The 27,442-nt window shown below is 43.3% G+C and overlaps 1 protein-coding gene and 1 non-coding gene across 3 annotated transcripts in view; one reads left to right on the forward strand and one right to left on the reverse strand.

The window, feature by feature from the left end:
- The window catches only part of NLGN4X (neuroligin 4 X-linked), a 300,903-nt gene that overhangs the window by 256,564 nt on the left and 16,897 nt on the right, over nt 1-27,442 (forward strand). For both annotated transcript variants that reach the window (XM_055564577.1, XM_055564578.1), the window contains one exon: nt 24,629-24,814. In XM_055564577.1, the coding sequence (XP_055420552.1) occupies nt 24,629-24,814 (186 nt within the window). The remainder of the gene's footprint in view (nt 1-24,628; nt 24,815-27,442) is intronic.
- LOC129640459 (U6 spliceosomal RNA) lies at nt 13,831-13,932 on the reverse strand. Its single transcript, XR_008708829.1, has one exon. It is a non-coding gene; the product is annotated as a U6 spliceosomal RNA (small nuclear RNA).

Here is a 27,442-nt window from a genome sequence, read left to right on the forward strand (position 1 = left end):
TCGCATTTTGCTCGCCTGTACAAAAGAAGCTGTTATTTCCTTGAAAATAGAGCCGAGCAGTGCCACTGTGGACACTAATTGACATATTCCACAACACCCAGTTCTCCCATGGATGTGATTCCACCATTTCCTCCCATTTTTTTTGTAGCATAATAGCTATTAAGCCATTGTCCTGAAGGCAACAGAAATTCGCTTCTTACAAGACAGCGAATCCTAGATGAGCTCTGAAAAAGGGTTTGACTCATCTTTTTACCCCTTAAAAAATCCTCTCTTAAATTGCAGCTCAATTAAGAACTAGCCTAAAATAGACATTTTAATTTAAAAAAAAATGTGGTTATAAGTTATGGAAGTGACTTTTAAATCTCAGCCCTGTTATAAGACAGTCAAGTAAATTTAAAAGAATGTTACAGATGCTGATTGAATCCCTGAAAAGTACAGCTTCATTTTCTACAAATGAGTATTTTTTGTGGTTGCTGTTCAGTCACATAGTCGCGTCTGACTCTGTGACTCCATGGACTTAGCTCGCCAGGCTGCTGGAATTTGCTCAAACTCATGTCCATTGAGTCCGTGATGCCATCCACCCTTCTCATCCTCTGTCGTCCCCTTCTCCTCCTGCCCTCAATCTTCCCCAGCACCAACATCTTTTCCAACGAGTCGGCTCTTTGCATCAGGTGGCCAAAATACTGGCGTTTCCGCTTCAGCGTCAGTCCTTCCAGTGAGTATTCAGGGTTGATGTTCTTTAAGATGGACTGGCCGGATCTCCTTGCAGTCCAACAAGGGACTGTTGAGAGTCTTTCCCAGCACCACTATTTGAATGAGTATTAGACATAAGTGGTGTTTTTCCCTTACGTGAAATGCGGCCTGGAATAGAAGAGGTGTATGAGTAACAGTGTATTTTGGTGTATTTCTTCCTGCAACAATGTGATGTTGGTGCCCCCCAGATGGCTCAGCCAAGGCAGGAAAAACGATGAGATGACATTCTGGATTTTTCCAAACATGCTTGCCGATTCTCCTCCATCTGTCTCTCAGAGCTGTCTTACCTGGGCAGCCAATGCAGGTGTCCAGGGAAGCTTTAAAAAAAATTAGCATCCAAGCAGAAGGAGCCTCCAGGCATTTAAAAATAAGAGAGCTGGCCAACACACCACATTCTATATGCTTTGCGTTTCTAAATCAACTCAAGCTGTGGTACATATACACAATGGAGTATTATTCAGCCATTAAAAAGAATACATTTGAATCAGTTCTAATGAGGTGGATGAAACTGGAGCCTATTATCCAGAGTGAAGTAAGCCAGAAAGAAAAACACCAATACAGTATACTAACGCATATATATGGAATTTAGAAAGATGGTAACAATAACCCTGTGTACGAGACAGCAAAAGAGACACCGATGTATAGAACAGTCTTATGGACTCTGTGGGAGAGGGAGAGGGTGGGAAGATTTGGGAGAATGGCATTGAAACATGTAAAATATCATGTATGAAATGAGTTGCCAGTCCAGGTTCGATGCACGATACTGGATGCTTGGGGCTGGTGCACTGGGACGACCCAGAGGGATGGAATGGGGAGGGAGGAGGGAGGAGGGTTCAGGATGGGGAACACATGTATACCTGTGGCGGATTCATTTTGATATTTGGCAAATCTAATACAGTTATGTTAAGTTTAAAAATAAAATAAAATTAAAAAAAAAAATAAAATAAAAAAAAAAACCAAAAACAAAAAAAAAATGCATATTTTAAAGGTTTTTAAATTCATATTTGGGACAGACAAAGCACCAGGAAAGGATGTTCTATCAATATAGTGATTTAGCCAATTGATTTGATGAAACATGGATATTCTAACCTTCTTTTAGCCAAGAGCCTCCTCTTAGGTCAGTCCATTGGGAGTTATGGCGATTGTGTAAGTCTCCCTGTGTGTGTATTCATGGGTGCACACATGTTCTCTGTTCCAGTGGTCAAGATTTTCACAGTATTGCTATTGTGAATATTTTTGCAGTCCTCCATGTACATATTTACACATTTGTGGAATCTAAAAGGAAATGATTCACATGAACTGACAAGACGGAAACAGATTTACAGACTTAGAGAACAGACTTATGTTTGCTTTGGGGAAGGATGGGGGAAGGGATAGTCAGGAAGTCTGGGATGGACATGGACACACTGCTGTATTTAACATGGAGAACCAGCAAGGACCTGGTGTACAGCACAGGGAACTCTGCTCAATAGTCCGTAATGACCTTATGGTTCCCAGGGGGAAGGGTGGGGGAAGGGATAGTTAGGGAGTTAGGGGTACACATGGACACACTGCTGTATTTAACATGGAGAACCCACAAGGACCTGCTGTCCAGCACAGGGAACTCTGTTCAATCTCATGTGGCAGCCAGGATGGGAGGGGAGTTTGGAGGGGCATGGATACATGTGTATGTGTGGCTGAGTCCCTTAAGCAATCCACCTTAAGCGATCAGAACCTTATTGACCATCTATACCCCGAATACAAAATTAGAAGTTTAAAAAATGTAAGTTCTTATTATTTTCATAAACTATTTCTGAATGTTCCCTTCCTCCATTAGCTGCTGCTGCTGCTAAGTCGCTTCAGTCATGTCCGAGTCTGTGCGACCCCATAGACGGCAACCCACCAGGCTCCCCCGTCCCTGGGATTCTCCAGGCAAGAACACTGGAGTGGGTTGCCATTTCCTTCTCCAATGCATGAAAGTGAAAAGTGAAAGTGAAGTCACTCAGTCGTGTCTGACCCTTAGCAACCCCATGGACTGCAGCCCACCAGGCTCCTGCATCCATGGGATTTTGCAGGCAAGAGTACTGGAGTGGGGTGCCATTGCCTTTTCCATCAGCAGTGTTCTGCAAATCTCCTTCGGGTCCTGCAAATCCCGCAGGCCCTGAGCGCTCCCTGACTTCCATGCTCTTTTCTTGTTTCCTTCCCCTGTGTGTTCTAGCAGTAAACCACGCTGCCACAATTCTGTGGTGAGACCCTTGGCATCACCGAATAGAATTCCCCAGGGAGGGTGTCACAGGTTTAGAATCATCCGGCTCTCTGGAGAGAATAAAGTGCTTAAAGCTGCACTCTTTAGCAGTGTAGGTGAAAGTGAAAGTGTTGGTCACTCGGTCGGGTCCGACTCTTTGCGACCCCATGGACTGCAGCCCACCAGGCTCCTCTGTCCATGGGATTCTCCAGGCAAGAGTACTGGAGTGGGTTACCATTCCCTCCTCGAGGGGACCATCTCGACCTGGGGATCTAACTTGGGTCTCCTGCCTTGCACACGGATTCTTTCCCACCTGATCCACGAGGAAAGCCCAGTCTACTCTAAAGGCATTTATAAACATTCTTCTATATATTTTCAGATAAATCCTGATACCAGACGTATCAGGACTATAAATGCTGGAAGTGCATTTATAAAGTTTCTCTTCACATTGACCTATGACCAGGTTTTTTTTATTAGCAGGACACTAAGAAGCCTAATGATGTCTTTGAGTGAAGATAGTAATTTATTATCATTGCATTGTGTCCATGGCAACCCACTCCCGTATTCTTGCCTGTGCAATCCCTAGATGGCAAAGCTTGGTGGGCTCAAGTCTGTGGGGTTACAAAGTATGGGACACAACTTTGGGGCTCAGCAACAAAAACCTGTCCATAAATTAACAAGTGATTTAATGAAATAAATCAATGTATGTACACATAGGCTTGTACATATGTACAGATACTCATATATGCTCACTTACACATCTTATTTCTATATCTGAATAGAATGAAGGTATGGATAATGTAATTACATACACATTTAGAAATCTGATGTATATGATATATGGAGTTTGTGTTCAGGGTGATTGAAAAGTTCTAGAACTGTTAAGCTCGAGGGATGATGCCAGTACAACATTGTATAAGTAATGTTAATACCACTGACTTCTACCTTTAAGATGGTTAAAATCGCAGAGATTCTGTTATGGAGAATCCCATGGACAGAGGAGCCTGGCAGGCTACTTTTCATGGGATGCAAGAGTTGGACTCGATGTAGCGCTATCCTTATCTCTTATAGATATTTGACTACAATTAAAAGCATATATATTGCCTTTGAACTTGCATCTGCAAGAATTCAAACTGTGATGTGAACACTTGCCCTAAACGAACCACAGGCTGCTGACTCTACCTCTAACCTTAGACACTTGATGCTAACTCCTCCCAGATGAAACTTGACCTTTGACTCTTGACCCCTGATATGAACACTGACATGGAAACTTGAACAGAACCTTCGTCTGAGATTGAAATCTGATGCCAACCCTCACCAGGAAGTGAAACCTTGAAACTGAGCCGGGGACTTTGACCTCCAGATTCCTGGCCTTTGATTTGCCCCATGATCCCAAACAGTGCATGTGGACCTGAACCTGAGCCCTGACGCAAATGGAAGCTGAATATGAATCTTTGAGTTTAGTTCAGTTCAGTTCAGTCGCTCACTAGTGTCCGACTCTGCGACCCCACGGACTGCAGCATGCCAGGCTTCCCTGTCTATCACCAACTCCCGGAGCTTGCTCAAACTTACATTCATCGAGTTGGCGATGCCATCCAACCATCTCATCCTCTGTCGTCCCCTTCTCCTCCCGACATCAATCTTTCCCAGCATCAGGGTCTTTTCAAATGAGTCAGTTCTTCACATCAGGTGGCCAAAGTATTGGAGCTTCAGCTTTAGCATCAGTCCTTCCAATGAACATTCAGGACTGATTTCCTTTACCATTGACTGTTTTGATCTTGCAATCCAAGGGACTCTCAAGAGTCTTCTCCAACACCCAATGAATTAAGAATGAATCTTAATTCTGCCCAATCTTGAAAAAACCCAGACCCAACCCCTAACTCTATCATAAATCTTTGAATTAACCCTTGAGCTTTGACCGGAACCCTTGACTGTTGGCTCTTATGTCAAGCACCGAAGACAGCTTTCACAGAGAGAGCCTGATGCCGCGGCCTTTGAGCTAAGTCATGACCTTTGATCCCTGCCACTATCATGAACTACAAGCCCTTTATGTTAATATTGACTTCTGCCCCTACCTCGTCGTCTGAAATTTGACCTTGCCCTAATTTCTGAACCTGAATCCATCCTCAAAAGGTGTCCTAACTGTGGACCTTCAGTTTTCAACCCTTTGTCTTCACTCCTTGAGTCCTGACTTTGAATCCTTCACCTGTACGGAAACACAGTCGTGTCCTCCACCTCCCTTTCTCACCTGAATCTTAACCCAAACGCAAACTTGAAACTCTGCCCTGACCCACCAGCGACCAATCTGACTCCCAAACCCGTCCCTAAATCTAAGATAGGCTATTTGGTGTCTGGGTCGTGGAGGAAGGATGTGGAATTTGCAGACCCACAGCCCTATGGACATTGCGGACTCAGACCCTCACACGCAGTTTTCCAAAAGGTTTCATTCACCAGAGATCTAAGCATTGCAGGTTTATGGTCAACCCCTGTTCCTACAGATTTCAAGGTGAAATAGGCATGGCTTCACCTGTGATCCTCCCAATTTCAGACTTGTGTAATTGTGTGATGGAGAGCAAGCTGTAGGTGTCCACCTCCTGGAAAATCCTATTCTTTCAGCAAATACTTCATTGAGAACCAGAGATGGAATCTGGGCACAGCCAGGAGCGAAAGTGCCCAGCCCAGTTGAATCAACTTTTTTTTTTTTTTTAATAGTGGACGTAGAGTAACACTCAGTCAAAACCAAGACTCACTCCATGTTGAAGTCCCAACTGCAGATCAGAATGAAGATTTTAGTCACTCAGTTGTGTCTGACTCTTTGGGACCCCATGAACCATAGACCGCCAGGCTCCTCTGTCCATGGGATTCTCCAGGCAAGAATACCAGAGTGGGTTGCCATTCCCTTCTCCAGTGGATCTTCCCGACCCAGGGGTCAAAGCTTGGTCTCCTGCATTGCAGGTATATTCTTTACTATTTTACCATCCGTGATCAAACATATCTTGAACTTTCTTGCAGAGCATGGTAACATAGTTCTCTCTGAAAGCAATTTTCTCTACTTGTGTATATGAATGATTTCTTTACTACATTGGGTACCAACATGAGAAACTCAGCTGCTTGTCAGTTTGTGCAGAAATCCACCCATCTGTGTGTTTTTTGTATCTTAGTATGTATCAGATTTCGGAGAAGGTGACCGCAACCCACTCCAGTACTCTTGCCTGGAAAATCCCATGGATGGAGGAGCCTGGTAGGCTGCAGTCCATGGGGTCGCAAAGAGTCAGACACGACAGAGCAACTTCACTCTCACTTTTCACCTTCATGCATTGGAAAAGGAAATGGCAACACACTCTAGTGTTCTTGCCTGGAGAATCCCAGGGACGGGGGAGCCTGGTGGGCTGCCGTCTATGGGGTCGCACAGAGTTGGACACGACTGAAGCGACTTAGCAGCAGCAGCAGCAGCATGTATCAGATTTAACTTACCATTCGAGGAGCAACTCGAAACATTTTACGGTGATAATGTAAACTTAAACCTTTCAAATGGATTATCTCTCAGCTCTTTTCATCTTTTGGGTATCCTATAACCGGGGATTTTGTTCTGCATGTTTTAACTCATCAAACTGGCCAATTTGCTGAGCCATATTTATAATCTGGGCTTCCCAGGTGGCGCGAGTGGTAAAGAACCCGCCTGCCAGGGCGGGAGACGTAAGAGACCCCGGTTTGATCCTTGGGTTGGGACGATCCTCTGGAGGAGGAAACGGCAACCCACTCCAGCATTCTTGCCTGGAGAATCCCATGGACAGAGTTGGACATGACTGAAGAGACTACGGGCAGCCCAGCACCTTTATAATCTATTCTTCTTTCGGCATTCTCTTTGTGCCATGCATGATTTAAGAAAGAACACAACGTAACTCGCTGCTCTCCCCAAGATGCATTCGCTTCTCTCATGAAAATAGTAATAAACTTGTGCTTTGTTAAGGTAGTTCTGAGTACACGACGGAATCCCTTTAGAAGCTGTATTGTCTCCATAGCTGTTGTTTCCATTTGAATAATTATTATCCTCCCAGCCCAGGAGCACAGTCAATAGGTCGGAATCTTCAGGATGTTTAGTCTCGAACGTTTTTGAAAACACCTCCCAGGTGTTCAGCTGTGTCTGGAAACCCCTGGTAAAAAGTTAGAACACATTCCCCAGATGTGGCATATTAGAACATCAGGTTTAAGAAAACTTGTACTAAATGCCTTCATAAATTCTAATTGAGACTGAAGAATTTAGATTCCTTAGTTCTCGATACTGCAAAACAGCGTTTGGCACAAGCCAGGGAGGAATTAGAACACGTTTCACTGTCTACATTACAGATCAACGATTGTTGTTTTAATGTTTATCTAAAACGAGACCACTAACGTAAAGCCATCAGCTTCTCTGCATTAGAAAATTTAGGGTTGGCGATTATGCTGGTTGTTGAGCTGCTGAATTTGACCTGGAAAAGAAAAAAAAAAATTTATTTTTTTAAATATTATTCTCTAGCTACTTCATGGAGTCCTGAATCCAGTTTTTAAGGTAGTTGTAATCTTTTTATCGTTTTTAACATGAGAGAAATTTCATCCATGGACATGAATAATTAAACAGCTTGCTAACACGTTATCAGAAATAAAAGTAGAACACGATGAAGATTTTGTTTGGATCCCTCTCTCTTCCCCTTTTAAACTATATGCCTTTGGTCTTACTCAGAGAGTCATAACCTCTTGATTCTTGTTTATCATTTCCTTCTTCTGCTATGTTTTACTTATACAAATCATCTCTAGCATGACCCTTTTAATATGCTACGGGTAGACTGGTTTTGATCTTCTGTAAATTGAATCATATATTCATCTTCACTTGACGTTTTGCATGGAAGGCCGTGATTTTGGCGTTCAGCCCTGGTGATGTTTGAAGATGTAGCTTGTTTATGCATGAATTCCTCTTAGTTACGTCTTCATACATTTCACTTCTTCCTTTGCTTCTTTTTTGTTGTACGCACTAGTTGTACTTTGTAGATTCTGTATATAAATATCATGCAGTATTTATCTTTCTCTGTCTGACGTTTTTTCACTTAGTATAATACCCTCTAAGTCCATCCATGTTGCTGCAAATGGCATTATTTCATTCTTTTTTATGGCTGAGTAATATTCCTCTGTGTGTGTGTGTGTGTGTGTGTGTAAAACACCTTCTTTATGCATCCATCAGTTGATGGACATTTAGGTTCTTCTATGTCCTAGCTATTGTAAAAAGTGCTGCAGTGAACCCTGTGGGTACTCATATCTTTTTGAATTAGAGTTTTCTTTGGATATATGCCCAGGATTCAAATTGCTGGATCATATGGTAACTCTAATTTTTAGTTATTTTGAGGAACCGCCATACTGTTTTCCAAAGTGTCTGCACCAGTTTACATTCCCACTGACACTGTATGAATATTATGTGGTTTTTCATAAAAAATGAAGAGCTTCTAGTGAGTTTCTTCCACACCCGTCAAGTACTTTGCGAAGAATCAGTCTTTGAGATCAGAAGAGACTCGTCACCCTTCAATAGTCGGGCATAAGGTGGTAGAAATGACATTTCTTTTCCATTCAGTTGACTTTTCAGCAAGCTGACATAAATCTATATTTAAAATTAATTTATTCCACTCTGTAATTATAACAAGATGCTCACTTTATGATTTTTCTTTATAAATCCCTGCTTATACATTAGGAGTTTGGCATTCACATATACACAGCTGCTGTACATATGCAATTTACCAGATATATGATTTGGACTAGGAGGGTGATTTAAAAAAATCTACATGAGAATCTAGACAGTGTATTAAAAAGCAGAGACATCACTTTGCCAACAAAGGTGTGTATGGTCAAACCTACTGGTTTTTCCAGTAGTCATGTATGGATATGAGAGCTGGACCACTGAGAAGGTTAAACACTGAAGAACTGATGCTTTCAAACCGTGGTGCTGGACAAGACTCTTTAGAGTGTGTTGAACTGCAAGGAGATGAGACCAGTCAATCCTGAAGGAAATCAACCCTGAATATTCATTGGAAGGATTGATGCTGATGCTCAAGCTCCAATATTTTGGCCACCTTATGCAAAGAGCCAACTCATTGGAAAAGACAGTGATGTTGGGAAAGATTGAAGGCTGGAGAAAGGGACGACAGAGGGTGAGATGGTTGGATGGTATCACGGACTCAATGGATATGGGTTTGAGCAAGCTCCAGGAGATAGTGCAGGACAGGGAAGCCTGGTGTGCTGCAGTCCATGGGGTTGCAGAGAGTTACACATGACCTTGGAGAAGGCAATGGCACCCCACTCCAGTACCCTTGCCTGGAAAATCCCATGGACGGAGGAGCCTGATAGGCTGCAGTCCATGGGGTCGCTAAGAGTTGGACACACTTGAGCGACTTCACTTTCACTTTTCACTTTCATGCATTGGAGAAGGCAATGGCAACCCGCTCCAGTGTTCTTGCCTGGAGAATCCCAGGGACGGGGGAGCTGTCTATGGGGTCACACAGAGTCGGACACGACTGAAGCGACTTAGCAGCTTAGACATGACCTAGCAACTGAGCAACAACAAAGATGATAATCAGCTATTTTCTTTTAAAAATAACTCATTACTAATCAACTGTTTGGTGTCACTTTATGCTTTTAAAATAACATGGCGGTTTAGCCACAGACATTAACTCTAGAAACCATCAATATTGTTAATTAAAGGAAAGCTCAGTTTTAGGAACACAAAATGAATTCGTTAATTAGAAGTTGCTCTGCGTGAAAAGGTCAGGTGTTATTTGAAGTTTGTATTTAATTATGAAGGTCAATTAAATATTATTTTTTCCGTTTCATTCCTTGCATTTCAGTGAGGAAGAGTGTATTATTTAGCTATGTGGGAAAAATGAATAGGATCAACATAATGGAGCTTTTCTTGGAAACTGAACATTATGCAATATTCCATAGTCATCCTGTTGCAAATTAGCCATGATTTCCAGTTCCTCAGCCAATTGCTCTGAGGTTAGAAGCATGTTGGCTGATCCAAGGCCTCACTCGACTGGGGAATACTGGTTGGTTTTTAAACAAAACTTGAATAATTAGATGAAAGGTCTTCTGTTTTTCATCATATGCTGTTTCCTTTCTTAAAGTAAATTCATTGCACAGTTGCTTTACCTATGTAAATTAGGTTATAAAAATACATCCACGGTGAGACCAAGATAGTATGAAGGGGTCTTACAAGTTGAGTGCTGTGGTAGACGCTTCATTGGAGAAATGGACTTTCAAACCTCTTCGTCAGCAAGGGCGTGTTGAGTCAGTTCAGTCGCTCAGTCATGTCTGACTCTTTGCGACCCCGTGGACTGCAGCATGCCAGGCCTCCCTGTCCATCACCATCTCCCGGAGCCTGCTCAAACTCATTTCCTTTGAATCAGTGATGCTATCCAACCATCTCATCCTCTGTTACCCACTTCTCCTTTTGCCTTCAACCTTTCCCAGCATCAGGGTCTTTCCTAGTGAGTCAGCTCATTGCATGAGGTGGCCAAAGTATTGGAACTTCAGCTTCAGCATCAGTCTTCCCAATGAATATTCAGGACTGATTTCCTTTAGGACGACTGGTTTGATTCCCTCGCTGTGCACAGGATTCTCCATAGTCCTCTCCAGCATCGCAGTTTGAAAGCATCAATTCTTTGGCGCTCAGCCTTCCTTATGGTCCCACTCTTGCATCCGTACATGGCTACTGGGAAAACCATAGCTTTGACTCTTTGGACAAACATCATCTAAGTGACGTCTCTGCTTTTTAATATGCTGGTCTACGTTTGTCGTAGCCTTTCTTCCAAGGAGGATATTTAACAATTGAGAACTCACCAGGAAGACAGCATAGTCAAACTATTCAAGCAAAGGGACAGTTTGAGTGTGTGCTACACAGAGGGGATATACACTCAGTCCTGAGAAATATCCCTACTTCTTCAACAGCTACCTTTCTGTACCTGAAACTGAACTTTCTGTTGGGGTTTTATTGGGTTGTCCAAAAAGTTTGCTCAGGTTTTTCCATAGCATCTAATGGAAAAACCCAAACGAACTTTCTGGCTAGCCCAATAGCTCTTTCCAAGGTCACTCCAATCACTTGTTGCTAATGTGTTGTATTTCCTCTCAGACCTTCCCAGGGTCTTTCGTTATCAGTCTTTTTTCCCTACGGTATTGTGTTAAGTTTCAGGTGAAAAGCAATGTGATTCCCTTTGATGGATGTATGGATAGATAGATGAATGGCTATCCATCCTTGGTTATTACAAGATATTGATTAAGTCTAGTTCCCTCTGCTATACACTAAGATCTTTTGTTTATGCAGTTTATATATAGCTGGGTGTGTATGCTAATCCCAAACGTGCAGTTCCTACCACTTCACATCCCCTTTGGTAACGATGTTTGTTTTTTGTGTTAGTCTATTTCTATTTTGTAAATAAATTCATTTGTAGTATTTTTAAGATTGTATGTATCAGGGGCTTCCCTGAGAGCTCAGTTGTTAAAGAATTCACCTGCAGTGCAGGAGACCCCCAGTTCGATTCCTGAGTCTGGAAGATCCCCTGGGAAGGGAATGGGTACCCACTCCAGTGTTCTGGCCTGGAAAATTCCATGGACTGTATAGTCCGTGGGATTGCATGTATAAGTGATATCATATATTTGTCTTTCTCTGACTCACTTCACTTAGTATGATCATCTCTGCATCGATGCATGTTGCTGCCTTATTTCATTCTTTTTCATGGCTGAGTAGTATTCCGCTATATGTATGTACCACATCTTCTTTATCCATTCTCACAAGGCAATAGAAATAAAAGTGAAAATAAACAAATAGGAGCTCATCAAACTTATAAGCTTTTGCACAGCAAACGAAACCTTCAACTGTCTTCTTAACCAAGTTCCAAGGTTCCCATTGAAAACCAACATTGGAAAGCTTGGGGATATTTCTGGACACAATTAAGATTACATGAGTTAGTCGGCATGGCTAGGTTTTGATAGAGATGAAGAAGAATGTCTGTTTTTTTTTTTATATTTAGTTGTTAGCATTTTATGGACAAATAACAAACCAGATTAATTCTTATCTGCTCCTAGATAGTATCCAGTCATAAATACTAGGAAACCCAGCAACCAGCCATGCTTGTCTTGCACTTGAGGAGGAAATAGTGTACCTAATAGTGAGCTTCCCTGGTGGCTCAGCTGGTAAAGAATCCACTGCAATACGGGAGACCTGGGTTCGATCCCCGGGTTGGGAAGATCCCCTGGAGAAGGGAATGGCTACCCACTCCAGTATTCTGGCCTGGAGAATTCCATGCACTGTATAGTCCATGGGGTCACAAAGAGTCGGACACGATTGAGCGACTTTCACTTACTTAGTGTGTCCAAGCAGATCGGCATATTTGGAATTTGTGCACTTTGTGAGAAACTATCAAAATTAGGTTTCACAGTTGTAACACTGAGTTATGTAAATCATCTTTATTTCTTAAATACAATTTGTAGTGCCATGAATACCATATAAATACAAAATCGGTATGGGCTTCCCTGGGGGCTTAGTGGTAAAGAACCCGACCGCCAGTGCAGGAGATGGGGGCTTTGATCCTCTGGGTCTGAAAGATCCCCTGAAGGAGGAAATGACAGCCCACTCCAGTTTTCTTGCCTCTGAAATCCTATGGACAGAGAAGCCTGGCGGGCTACAGTCCATGGAGACACAAAAAGTCACACATAGCAACCGAGCATGCCGTCAGAGACACACACGTGCGTGCACACACACACACATATTTCATGCATGTTTCAAAAACAGTATGTGATGCAAAAAAAATGACTTTCCTAATAAGTTTTAAAATATTTGTGTTAAAAATGAATTGTAGCTCACAAATGAAATAAAGCTGTCTGTACGTTTTCAAAATATGTCAGAATCCACTCTTATATCATTTTCCCTCAGTTTTTCTCATGTTACTTCGGTCATTGCATGTGTATCAGAAATTCAGTTGGATAAGGCCCTCCATCATTTTCTCAGCATGATTGCAGCTATAATACATTTTTGCCTTGCGTTTCTCTTTAGACTCTAAATAAATAAATAGACACTAAATAAATAATAAGCAAGCACTGAATACACAGGCTGAACAGATAAATGTGCCTCAGCTTCATGCAAAGTTATTCACCAACAACATTTTGCAGTCGGAGCATATAAGCTTTATCGTCTGCATAATCTTTCTTTTCACTGAAGTGTAGTTGATTTACAGTGTTGCTTTAATTTCTGCTGTACAGCAGTGTGATTCAGTTATACACACATACTCTTTTCCATGATGGGGTCTCAGAGTATATTGAATATAAAGTTCAGTGTACTCTGCGGTCTGTGGCAGGCTCTTGTTCATCCATCCTGTGTATAACAATTGGCATCTAGGAATCCCAAACTCCCCGCTGACGCCTCCCTCCACCCTGTCCCCCATAGCAGACGCAAGACTGTTTTCTGTCTGGGAGTCAGGTTCTGTTTCATAGTTAAGTTCATTGGTGTCATATTTCGGATTTCACATGTGATATCAGAGCATATTTGGTCTTCCTCTGTTTGACTTACTCCACTTAGTATGAAAATCTCTAGGCTCATCAATGTTGCTATAGATTGCATTATTTCGTTCCTTTTATGTGGCTGCATAATATTCCTCTGTGTGTGTGTGTGTGTGTGTGTGTGTGTGTGTGTGTATACTCACTGCATCTTTTTTTTTTTTAATCAATAGTATTTTGTTTGTTTTCACTTTTTTATTAATTGGAAGAAAATTGCTTAACATTGCTGTGTTGTTTTCTGCCATACAACAACGAAAATCAGACATGATTATGCATATATCATAAAAAATATGAAACGATCCATGAATTTTTGTGTCATGCTTGCTGAGGGCCATGCTAATCTTCTCTATATTGTTCCAATTTTAGTGTATGTGCTGCAGAAACACACACGATACCACATCTTCTTTTTAAAATTTTTATTGTAAGTTATTTGCTTTACCATAATGTACCACATCTTCTTTATAGCTTCATCTGTAGATGGGCATTTAGGCTGTTTGCATACACGGCTATCGTGAATACTATCATCTGTATAATACAGACAGAGCCTAGGTAGACCAGTTATCCGCTTTCCCTATGGCATTCTTTCATTTATCAACAAACACTTCTCCTTACTTGCTCTCTGTGGGTGAAACAGAAATAAATGGCAGGATTTGTGATATCCCATTTGTAGCATAGTGTTCTATATAAATAATCTTTATGTCTTAAATACAATTTGTACTGTCATGAAAAATATATAAGTGCAAAATGTATATGGGCTCTCCAAGAAGCACGATGCTTTCAAAAGCACATCATCCAGTTAGTTTCTCAAGCTGTGCTGTTGGACTAAGATGTACTCTTCTCGACTTTACAGCTGAGAAATGTGAGGCTTTCCTGCAGATTCAAAGCCAGAGCTGACTGACTCTGTGTGTGCGTGTGTGTGTGCGCGTGCGTGTGTGCACACGTTTGTGCGGTTGAGTCTCTTTGTGACCCCATGGACTGCAGCCCGCCAGGCTCCTCTGTCCATGGGATTCTCCAGGCAAGAATACTGGAGTGGGTTGCCATTTCCTCCTCCAGGGCATCGTCCCAACACAGGGGTCGAACCCAAATCTCCTGCATCTGCAGGTGGATTCTTTACCATTAGCGCCATCTGGAAAGCCCCCTACTGCGGGACTCCAGTGCAAAATATTGACGCGCTCCTGACCTGGGAGCAGATACCCGTCATAGAAAGTGCTAGGTTCTATCACTCTAACTCACTTAATACAGTGAACTGACTTGAAAGAACTAAGACCATTAGGAGAAACTTGAAAAGGCACTCGCGTTGGTGGTGGTTAAGAGATGAAATGTCTGTGGTGGACTCCTGCATAAAGGGTTGGACCACAGAGGTCATGGAGTGAGTCTCCAGGTGGCGCGGTGCTCCATGATCAGATAGTAAGTTTTGAAGTGAGGCTGTACGTACAGGAGGAAGGGACCTTACAGGATCCTGGCAGTCGTATAAAGGGCATCCTAGGAAGAGATGGGCTTCCCAGGTAGCTCAGTTGGTAAAGAATCCGCCTGCAATGCAGGAGACCCTGGGTTGATTCCTGGGTCAGGAAGGTCCCCTGGAGGAGGGGTAGGCTACCCACACCAGTGGGCTTCCTGGTGGCTCAGCTGGTAAAGAATCCGCCTGCAATGCAGGAGACCTGGGTTCGATCCCTGGGTTGGGAAGATCCCCTGGAGAAGGGAACGGCTACCCCCTCCAGTATTCTGGCCTGGAGAATTCCATGGACTGTATAGATCATGGGGTCACCAAGAGTCGGATAGGACTCAGCGACTTTGGGTTTCACCTTCAGGAAGAGGTGGAAGATACTGTGTACAGAGAGGGACGGAGATGCAAGGTGTATCCCAGGGGGCAGTCATGTGGAATGTGGTCGATTTGTTGGCTAAAGGGCATGTGTCAAGCACGGCCAGCGATGTAGAGATGGACCACAGAGGATGGTCCTGGACATCCCTCTAAGACATTTGACTTTCACACAAACTTGCTGTGTTCTGTGTATACGTGTGTATGTCCGTGTACAATGGATACAAAAGCAGTTATACATGGGAAGAAAAAGCCGTTATTTAAAATTAAGCATGAAAATCACTTATAGCCACCTTCTTAACATTAGTCACTCAGTCGTGTCTGACTCTTTACGACCCCATGGGCTGTAGCCCACCAGGCTCCTCTGTCCATGGGATTCTCCAGGCAAGAATACTGGAGTGGGTTGCCATTTCCTCCTCCAGGGGATCTTCCCGACCCAGGGGTCGAACCTGGGTCTCCTGCATTGCAGGCACATTTTTAACCATCAGAGCCACCAGGGAAGTCCCTTCCTAGAGACAAACACTATGAACTATTTGATTTCTTTGCAGAGATTATATTTCTCACACCCTTCTTGTTATGGGTCATAAAAATGGGATCTATAAGACAAAGTATTCCGGTTTCTCTGAAGACATCTTAGACGTGATTCTGTGTTTACACATAGAAATGCTCTGTATAATTTTATATACGTATACAGCCTCCGGTTACGTGGATTCAGCCAACAGAATTCATGCAGCAAATCTATTCATGGATTTTGAGATTGCTGTCATTCATGTTTTATTGTTCACTTGCTAATTTGTGTTCAACTATTCGTGATCCCGTGAACTACAGCCTGCCTGGCTTCCCTGTCCTCCACTATCTCCCGACTATGCTCAAATTTATGTCAGTTACTTTGCTGATGCTGTCCAAATGTCTTACATTCAAAATTATAATCAATAGGTATATTCTTGGTCAATCAGTGGTTACGACTCTGTGCTTCCGACGCAGGGGGCTCAGGTTCAATCGCTGGTCAAGGAACTAAGATCCCACATGCCATGAGGTTTGGCCCCAAAATGTAATATATATTTTTTAAAAAATTCTGAGCAGCAGCACATTGCAAACCCTCCTGTGGCTATTTCTGTACCAATACAGATTTTTATAGAAAACATTTATGGAAATAGAACTGCTGAGTCAGGGGGCTTCAAGTTTTGATTTTGGTGTGTTTTGCCCTTTTGTATGCCTTCGGAGCACCATGATTATATTGATGGTGTAGAAATGGATTGGAAGCTGCAAGGTTGAGTGAGTGAATCAGACCTCTTATCTTGGACACTGTGATGCAGCCTTGAGGAGTGATGAAGTGTATGAGCTATTCAAGAGACCAAATCAAAAGCATGTGACAGCCAGTTGAATTTGTTGTTCAGTCACTAAATCATGTCTGACTCTTTGCAACCCCATGGACTGTAGCACACCAGGCTTCCCTGTCCTTCCCTCTCTCCTGGAGTTTCCACAAAGTCATGTCCATAGAGTTGGTGATGCCATCCAACCATCTCATCCTCTGTCGTTCCCTTCTCCTCCCGCCTTCAATCTTTCCCAGCATCAGGGTCTTTTCCAGTGAGTCAGTTCTTCGCATCAGGTGGCCAAAGGATCGGAGCTTCAGCTTTAGCATCAGTCCTTCCAAAGAATATTCACGGTTGATTTCCTTTAGGATTGATTGGTTTGACCGCCTTGTTCCCCAAGGGACTCTCAAGAGTGTTCTCCAGCACCACATTTCAAAAGCATCTGTTTTTTGGCACTCAGACTTCTCATCAACAAATCTGGAAAATATTCAAGGATGAGATTTTGATTTAAGAAAAAAAAAAAATCTTGTTGGCTCACAGGGGATTTGGCTCCAGACTGGCTGTTGCCAAATTCTCAGCATCATGAAATATGTTTATCAATGATCTTCACCTTTTGATCAGTGTTGTATAACAAACAGGGTTTTATCATTTTCTATTTTGTTTCCAGAATTTAATGAGTGTTAGTTTTGTGAATCCATATATTTTCAGCTAAAATACTTTAAGACGTCTGTGCAGGCTCAGTGGAAATTGTCAGTCAGGGATAGAATATGCTTTTTAAAAATAGTGCAAGGAATCCCACTGATACAGTCATGGGCCCCACGTTCTGAAACACGTGCTGTAGAAATCATGTGTCCGTCATCATTCTCTTAGATTTATTCTCCTGACACAGGAAATTGCTCTGACTCTGTGCAATATTGAGATGGCAATGAAATATCATAAAAGTAGCATTAGTTACGACTTGGGCCATTTTTACGCAAAATGAAAACAAAATCAGACACAATCCAAATAGCTTTGCCTATCCCACCCACAGGATTTAAATGTTTTTCCAGTTTTATCCCATTCTTTAGACCCTATGCACTCTTGCTAAATCATAAATGAATCCAATAATAAAAATTCAGGGACTTCCTGGTGGTCCAGTGGCTAAGACCCCATGCTCCCAATGCAGGTGGCTGGGTACAACCCGTGCTCAGGGACCTGGGTTCCCCATGCCTCGACTAAGACCCCACATGGCCAAATAAATAAATAAATATTTTTTTTAGAAAAGAAGAAAACTTCAGTTTCACCTCGTAACAAACACACCCAGGGAATGATTTTCTGTAAGGGAATGATTTTCTGTAAGCATCAAAGAACAAAAACGGGCATTTATTGTCCTGCTTCGTATTTCTACCTTAGCTCTGATTCTTATTACACAGATTTCTCATTCTTATTACACAGATTTCAATTTACGTGACCTAAAGTAAATTGTGTGACTTTTCTCATTGAAATGTTTTCATTTACACATTTCCTTTTTGCTTTTACTCCTTTGAATTAAATATTGGGTGCACAAATACAAAATTCTCTCTCAAATGCAAGCGCCTTGAAAATGTAAATGAAAATGGTCACTTGGTGGTTATCTTCTGTTTAATGATCATAAAAAAAAATGTGGTTGTTCAGTCGCTCAGTCGTGTCTGACTCTTTGTGACCCCATGGGCTGCAGCACGCCAGACTTCCCTGTCCTTCACCATCTCCCAGAACTTGCTCAAACTCCTGTCCATTGAGTCGGTGATGCCATCCAACCATCTCATCCTCTGTCGTCCCCTTCTCCGCCTGCCCTCAATCTTTCACGCTTAGGTAGTGAATTATTTCTCAAGGGATTACATCATCTGTGGCATTAAAGTCATGTTGCAAACAACTGAAGTGTGGTTATTAATACATCTGACCCCACTGGGCTTCTTACTGCCCACTTAATGTGTGTTCTGGAACCAGTCTCTTAAAGTCTTGCAGTTCAGTTGAATGAGGAACATTTAGATACTGGTTAGCCACCCTACAAGGCTCAACTTTCTGTTCCAGAGCAATATTTAGACCAAATACAATGCACACAATACTCATTTCATTCAACGTGCAATGAGAGATGGGATTTAGGGTTTTTAAGCATCTTTTCCATGAATCACATTTTAAAATAAACACCCAGCCACTTAGCACATCTCATGTATGTGTGTGTGTGTGTGTGTGTTATTCCTTCCAGTGCTTTGATTGAAACTCAGTATCAATTTAGTCCCTAATCTGTCTAAATTCAAATGACTTCTTTTGTGTGTCTCTCTCCTTGTTCAGTTAATGTTGTTGGTTGTGGGGGGCGGGGACGCCTTACTGATTTACAAGCTTCACTTCAGAGACAGTAAATCTCAAAAACCAACGTTTCATCAGCTGAGACGCTTAGAGAATTTGGAGTCAGGAGTATGTGTCTGTGAAAAGGAGCCATTTGTTTAAAATCACCGGGTTTGGCCAGTCAAGGGACGGGCTTCTGTGAATTCATCTGAAGCACGTTAGAGAAGTTGCAAGCTGATCTGGGAAACTGACCCCTTGAGACCCTTCGATCTTTGGTAAAGTGTGTCTTTGTTTCCCAGTCGACAAGCTGCTTTAATGTTGTTCGTACAGTCCCACGCCAGGAAACCCCGGCCCATGCTCTGTCTGGATTATATCAGGCACTGTGATCACTTTCACTTTTCACTTTCATGCATTGGAGAAGGAAATGGCAACCCACTCCAGTGTTCTTGCCTGGAGAATCCCGGGGATGGGGGAGCCTGGTGGGCTGCCGTCTATGGGGTCGCACAGAGTCAAACACGATTGAAGCGACTTAGCAGCAGCAGCAGCAATTTGTTTTGTTTTGTTTCTAGAATTTTTGATGTGAAACATTTCTAAAGGCTTTCTTCGATTTGTGAAACAGTGTTGCTTCTGCATTATGTTTTGGCTTTTTGGCCACAAGACTGGTGGGATCTTACCTCCCTGCCCAGGGATCGAACCTGCACTCCCTACCCCCTGCTTTGGAAGGTGAAAATGAAGTCGCTCAGTCGTGTCCGACTCTGTAGCCTATCAGGCTCCTCCGTCCATGGGATTTTCCAGGCAAAGGTACTGGAGTGGATTGCCATTTCCTTCTCCAGGGGATCTTCTCGACCCAGGGATCGAACCCAGGTCTCTTCCCATTGCAGACAGACGCTTTACCGTCTGAGCCACCAGGGAAGCCGAAGTTGTAACAGCTGGACCACCAGGGAAATCCATCAAACACTGTATTTTGACAGTTAGACTAGGAAAGCAGTTTGCTTTCATAGGGAATATAAAACCACTTGCATTCATTCTGGTCCTGCCACGGGAACTCAGAAGCACTGAAAAGAACAAATGAAATGCGGGAAGGATGGGGGAAGGGATAGTCAGGGAGTCTGGGATGGACATGGACACACTGCTGTGTTTAACATGGAGAACCAGCAAGGACCTGCTGTCCAGCACAGGGAACTCCGCTCAATGTCATGTGGCAGCCTGGATGGGAGGAGAGTTTGGGGCAGAACGGATACATGTGTATGTATGGCTGAGTCCCTTTGCTGTCCACCCGAAACCATCACAACACTTTTAATTGGTTATACTCCAGTACAAAATAAAAGGTGAAAAAAGAGTGAAAAAAGCCGTCCCTGGTGGTAGCAGTAAGTGAAGATTCCATGTCAGACGCTATGGAAACACCAGCTTCAAAAAAACCCTGGGTACCTTTGCTGGGGTTCTGAGACACATGGAAAGCTGTTTCCTGCAGAGCTTCTGGAAGGAGATTAGAATCGCCAGCATCAAACCTTTCCATGAGATGCTTTTAGAAGAAGTAGGATTTGCCAGGGTATGGAATGTTAATGGTCCCTCCTATCACAGAGGTTATTGGACAGTCACGTTCTTTGCGGAGAGACGGTCGTGTTTCACTGTGGACCGAGGGGCTCTGATTTCCTAAAGACTCGTGATTTACGATCCATTGCAAAAATCGTCAGGCTCATCTCCAGAAAAATAACTGAGGAGGTCATTCCGTGAGAGTGAAGCATAGGAGAGAGGCGGATGGGTTAAAACCAGGACGGTTCTGCCAGAAAATTCCTGGAGCCTTTAGGAAGGAATCACCTCTTAGCTGAATGGAGGGAGAGAGGCTTCTCTTTATGGTTATTATCCGGTACCCAAACCGTCATTATCAACCGGTTTCATCCATAAAGCCCGCTGAAAGAGGCTTTTCCCCCCAAGCAAAGTGCGATTCATTTTATGAGAAGGCATGTGAAATGCTGTGGCGGGGGTGGGGGGGGTGTTCCACAACATTCTCGGGCAGGAAAGACTAATTAGTAATTGCCAATTACATAAGGGAGCGCCTGGTAATGTCTGCACACTCCCATCCTTTCGCTCAACTCGAAGCCACCCCCGTGAACTCTCGAGGGGAGTGGATTTGTGTGACGTTCCCTAAATGTGCACCCTGGCAGTTGACATCCTTGTATGTACTCGGGCAAGGAGGTTGGGAGTCCAGATGATTGCAATTTCAGAGCAACGATGGCAAAAAAGAAAAAACATTCTTGCTGCTTTTATTTGGACCAGACCATTCATTTCCAATCACCTCCTGGTTCATACACCCCGTAGCTCATAGGTAGTCAGGCAAACTATGGGAAGGTAACCTCATTCCTCAGTTGGTGAAAGATCTCATTCTTTACGGTTTTGTTTTATGTTTTGAGAAGCTGGTTCAGTTCAGTTCAGTCGCTCAATCCTGTGCAACTTTTTGCGACCCCATGAATTGCAGCACACCAGGCCTCCCTGTCCATCACCAAAACCCAGAGTTCACTCAGATTCATGTCCATCGAGTCAGTGATGCCATCCAACCATCTCATCCTACCACCCCCTTCTCCTCCTGTCCTCAATCTTTTCCAGCATCAGGGTCTTTTCCAATGAGTCAGCTCTTCACATGAGGTGGCCAAAGTATTGGAGTTTCAGCTTCAACATCAGTCTTTCCAATGAACACCCAGGACTGATCTCCTTTAGGATGGACTGGTTGGATCTCCTTGCAGTCCAAGGGACGCTCAAGAGTCTTCTCCAACCTACTCTGAGGGTTTCTTGGGTTTCTGCCAGCTTTGCTTAGGTGCTCAGTTGCTCAGTCATGTCTGACTCTTTGGGACCCCATAGATGGTAGCGCGCCAGGCTCCTCTGTCCAGGGGATTTCCCTGATAAGAATACCGGAGTGGGTTGGGTTGCCATTCCCTTCTCCAGGGGATCTTCAGACCCAGGGATCAGACCCACATTTCCTGCTTGTCAGGTGAAGTCTTAACCACTGAACCACCTGGGAATCCCTCCAGGTTTGCTTAAGGATGTCTTTGAAGGCGTTGGTTCTCTTTTCTGTTATTTTCAGTCCCCAATAGCCTGTCTTCATGTAAACACCATACTTACTGGCCATGCTTATTTAATAAGCAGTCCCTGAAATATGTGACTATCATAACCCTTTCAATAAAGAGGAAAATAAAGGGGGAAAAGTGGGAGCAATGACAGACTTTCTCTTCTTGGGCTCTAAAATCACTGGGGATGGTGACTGCAGCCAAACTAGAAGCAAGGAAATTAGAAGATGCTTGCTAAGAAGGAAAGCTATGACAAACTTCAACAGTGTATTAAAAAGCAGAGATATCACTTTGCCAACAAAGGTCCATGTAGTCAAAGCTATGCTTTTTCCAGTTAGTAATGTACAGATGTGAGAGTTGGACCATAAAGAAGGCTGAGTGCCAAAGAATTGATGCTTTTGAACTGCGGAGTGGGAAAAAACCGTTGAGAGTCCTTGCTTAGCAAGGAGATCAAACCAGTCCATCCCTAAAGGAAAGCAGCCCTGAATATTCATTGCAAGGACTGATGCTGAAGCTGAAACTCCAATGCTTTGGCCACCTAATGGGAAGAACTAGCTCATTGGAAAAGACCCTAATGCTGGGAAAGATTGAGGACAGGAGGAGAAGGGGGTGACAGAGGATGAGATGGTTGGGTGGCATCACCGACTCGATGGACATGAACTTGGGCAAACTCTGGAAGATAGTGAAGGACAAGGAAGCCTGTTGTGCTACAGTCCATGGGGTTGCAAAGAGTCGGACACAACTTAGTGAATGAACAACAACCACACAGAGGTAATATATTGGCATTTTGTGTAGGGTCATGTAAGAGTGGGAAGTAGGGGGGAAAAAACTTTTTATGACTCTTTTCTTCTCCCCAGAAGGCTTACTGAAGACAGATTTGCATGTAAAGTTGGATTAAAGTTTGTGCTAGTATTTAAGCTCGGCAGACGCTTCATAAAATATTCATAGTTTTAAATCTGAGCAAGAGAGCATCTGTTTGTCCCACAGGAAGACTTCAAGCATCAGAGGAAAGCAGAGGTTCCAGGTCAAGATATTTCTGCAGTGTGAACCCAAAAGGGCATGTGATCTCAAAAATCAAAAAAATAATCACTTTGCCACAATGAATGCCCAGATGGTCTTCTTTGCAGCTTTTAAGGTGGCATTTAGGGTTTGATTCCTTAGCTTACACTTTTTAAAATTAAAACTAAAAATTAAAATCCTCTTAGTTTTTAAAAGAAAGTATCGCAGTCCGTGCTATTCTGGGGGGGACAGTTGGGGAGATTTGAATATGCATTGCCTTTTGGCCGAGATTAAAAAATTGTACGTTTCTGCATGTAACTGTAATATCTTTTTTAATATAGAAAAAGAGAGATGCATTCCAAACTATTTAAGAGTGGCATGTCTTGATGGTTCTAATTTCCTTTGAAATTTGTGAGTTGAATGGAGTTAAATAAAATATGTTAATGAGGAAGTCAATGGGCAAAAGATAACCTTCTGTTCTTATAACGGTGCACACAATCTTATACACAATTTTATACATAGTACACACAATCTTATACACTGATGATACAGAAGCTTTTTGCCCTGAAAAATTAGTTTGTTTTTCTTTTTCCTGCAGTTTTTTTTGTTTTGTTTCCACGGAAAACCTAGATACACACAGGAGTAATGACTTGAGTCTAGTAAAATGAATGTTTAATTGCTGTCGTGTCGGAATCTTTGTAACTTCAGGGACCGTGGCCCTCCAGGCTCCTCTGTCCTTGGGATTTCCCAGGCAAGAATACTGGCGTGGGTTACTGTTTCCTGTTCCAGGAAGTCTTCGTAACCTAGGGATTGAATCAGCATCTCTTGTATTGCTGGTGGACTCTTTACTGCTAGCCTATAAAATGTATAGGTTTCTGATACGGTCGTGTATTTCAGATTCACTTTGCCTCATACAAAGCCTGAGTGAGACATTTCATTATACTGTCAAAAGAAACAGGGCTTCCCTGATAGCTCAGTTGGTAAAGAATCCGCCTGCAGTGCCGGAAACTCCGGTTTGATTCCTGGGTCGGGAAGATCTGCTGGAGAAGGGATAGGCTACCCGCTCTTGGGTTTTCCTTATGACTCAGCTGGAAAAGAATCTGCCTGCAATGTGGGAGACCTGGGTTCAATCCCTGAGTTGGGAAGATCTCCTGGAGAAGGGAATGGCTATTCACTCCAGTATTCGTGGGTTTCCGTTATAGCTCAGCTGGTAAAGAATCCACCTGCAATGCAGGAGACCTGGGTTCGATCCCTGGGTCAGGAAGATCTGCTGGAGAAGGGATAGGCTACCCACTCAAGTATTCCAGCCTGGAGAATTCCATGGACTGTGTAGCCTATGGGGTTGCAAAGAGTGAGACACGACTGAGCGACTTTCACTTTCTTTTCAAAAGAAAGAAAAACCATTGTAACTATTGTTTATATCATATAACCCTTTCTGTCATGAAAAGGTGCTGTTCTCTTCCTTCTATGTACAGGGAGGAGACGCAAACAAGGAACAAGGTGTCCCGTGAAATATCCAAGTAGCAGCGATGCTGTGGCCGTGTACTCTGTAGGTGACGACCCCAAAATCTCCTGTCTTCCTCTGCAGGCTTTCTGAGCACCGGCGATCAGGCGGCCAAAGGCAACTACGGGCTCCTGGACCAGATCCAAGCCTTGCGCTGGATCGAGGAGAACGTCGGGGCCTTCGGTGGGGACCCCAAGAGAGTCACCATCTTCGGCTCGGGCGCGGGCGCCTCCTGTGTCAGCCTCTTGACCTTGTCTCACTATTCAGAAGGTAAGAAGAGCGTCCCCCACACTGGGCAGGGGACCCCTGGGACCAAGAGCTGAACCCCTCTGTGAACTCCATAGAGTTATTTTTTATATTGATATTTCATTTTATTTTATATATATATGTGTGTATATATATATATGCTGCTAAGTCGCTTCAATCGTGTTTGACTCTGTGCGACCCCATAGACGGCAGCCCACCAGGCTCCCCCGTCCCTGGGATTCTCCAGGCAAGAACACTGGAGTGGGTTGCCATTTCCTTCTCCAATGCATGAAAGTGAAAAGTGGAAGTGAAGTCTCTCAGTTGTGCCCGACCCTCAGCGACCCCATGGACTGCAGCCCACCAGGCTCCTCCATCCATGGGATTTTCCAGGCAGGAGTACTGGAGCGGGGTGCCATTGCCTTCTCCAGGGGATCTTCCTGACCCAGGGTTTGAACCCGGGTCTCCCGCATTGTAGGCACATGGTTTACCATCTGAGCCACCAGGGAAGTCGTGGGTGGGGAACATATATATATACCTTTAGAGTTCTTATTCAAGACACATGCAGGTGGGACCGTGGTGCCTCTAGAAACCTCCACAGAAAATGACGAAAGGACTTTCCTGGTGGTCCAGTGGTTAACACACCACACAGCCAGTGCAGAAAGCCTGGGATTTCAGAACTAGATGCAGCATGCCATAATTAAGACCCAGTGCAGTGAAAACATGTTAGTCATTCAGTCGTGTCCGACTCTTTGCGACCCCATGGACTGTCGCCTGCCAGGCTCCTCTGTCCTTGGGATTCTCCAGGCAAGGATACTGGAGTGGGTTGTCATTCCCTTCTCCAGGAGATCTTCCCCACCCAGGGATTGAACCCAGGTCTCTTGCGTTGCAAGCAGACTCTATATCAACTGAGCCACCAGAGAAGACCATACTGCCAAATAAATTAATGAATTTTAAAAAAAGAAGAAAATGCCCCAAATGACGTGTGTCCGCATCCTCTTCTAACCTGGCTTGCTTTCTGATTTTTCTAATTGAGGTATAATTTGACATACACCATTATATGTATTTCCTGGAGAAGGAAACGGCAACCCACTTCAGTATTCTTTCCTGAGAAATCCCATGGACAGAGGATCCTGGCTTCCATGGGGTCGCAAAGAATTGGAAATGACTCAGTGACTAACACTTGCACTTGCATTATATATATTTAATAATATACATTTAAAATAATGATTACTTTCAACTGTACAAGGTAAGAATTCAATCTATGTATGTAGTGCAAAGCAACCACCACCATAAGTCCAATTAACATTCATCACCGTTGAGTTAAAAACTGTTTTTCTTCTCATCAGAATTTTAAGATCCACTCTCTTGGCAACTTTTAAACATGCAGTACAGGCATCCCTGGTGGCTCAGTGAGCAGGAACCCAGCTTTGGGTTGGGAAGATCCTCTGGAGGAGGAAATGACAAGCCACTCCAGTATCCTTGCCTGGAGAATGCCATGGACAGAGGAGCGTGGTGGGTTACAGCCCAGGGGGTCGCAAAAAGTCAGACACAGCTTAGAGACCAAAAAGCAACAACTAGTATTATTAACAATGTTAACAAGATTTTTTTTTTTTTCACTTAAGACTCATGACCAACAGCAGTTGCTTATCATCACTGGAGGAAAATGACTTCTGTAGAAATGTTTGCACCCTGGGTTTGCCTATCTGAGTTTATTTGGTCAACTTTAAATGTTACTAACATCAGTTTTCAACTTGGAAGAAGTGTGAGAGGGAATTAGTATGTGGATGATGGTTGCAGATTCGTATGTTTCATAATAAACACCATTTGCAGCCACATGCTTATAGTCTTAGGTCTTTGTTGCAAACTTACCTCAAGGTGATTCCCTCTGGTCCTTTGTTGCTGGACAGATAAGAGATTTTTAAAATAGAAATGAACAGGGGTCTGGAAGCAGTGGAATAACTTCCAGACACTCCCTTCAAAAACGAAACAAAAAGAACAACAAAATTAAAAAGTGCAGCCCTGGGATAACTTTTGCAAGTTCGGGTGGACATTGATAAGATTCATAATCTGAATCTTCAAGGTCGTGTTATATTTCCTTCTGTGTCCATTTGTTAGTTTAAGAATTTCCCCATATCTGTGTGAACTGTGTATATCAATACCACCTGAACTTTAAAGGAATTCTTATTCTTTAAAGAGTCTAAAGTGAAAGTGAAGTCGCTCAGTCCTGTCCGACTCTTTGTGACCCCATGGACTGTAGCCCACCAGGCTCCTCCATCCATGGGATTCTCCAGGCAAGAATACTGGAGTGGGTTGCCATTTCCTTCTCCAGGAGATCTTCCCGACCCAGGGATCGAACCCAGGTCTCCCGCATTGCAGGCAGACGCTTTAACCTCTGAGCCAGCAGGGAAGCCCATTAAAAAAAAAAAAAAAAGAGTCTAGCACTATCTTTCTTTAAAAATATGTGCTGTTTAGTTGCTAGGTCATGTCTGATTCTTTTGCAACCCCATGGACTGTAGCCCACCGGACTCCTCTGTCCATGGGATTTCCCAGGCAAGAATACTGCAGTGGGTTGCCATGCTTGCCTGGGGATCTTCGTGACCCAGGGGTAAAACCTGACTCTCTTATATCTCCTGCATTGACTACTAGCTTTCT

The sequence above is a fragment of the Bubalus kerabau genome, chromosome X (genome assembly GCF_029407905.1).
Source record: "Bubalus kerabau isolate K-KA32 ecotype Philippines breed swamp buffalo chromosome X, PCC_UOA_SB_1v2, whole genome shotgun sequence".
In the NCBI taxonomy this organism is placed as follows: Eukaryota; Metazoa; Chordata; class Mammalia; order Artiodactyla; family Bovidae; genus Bubalus; species Bubalus kerabau.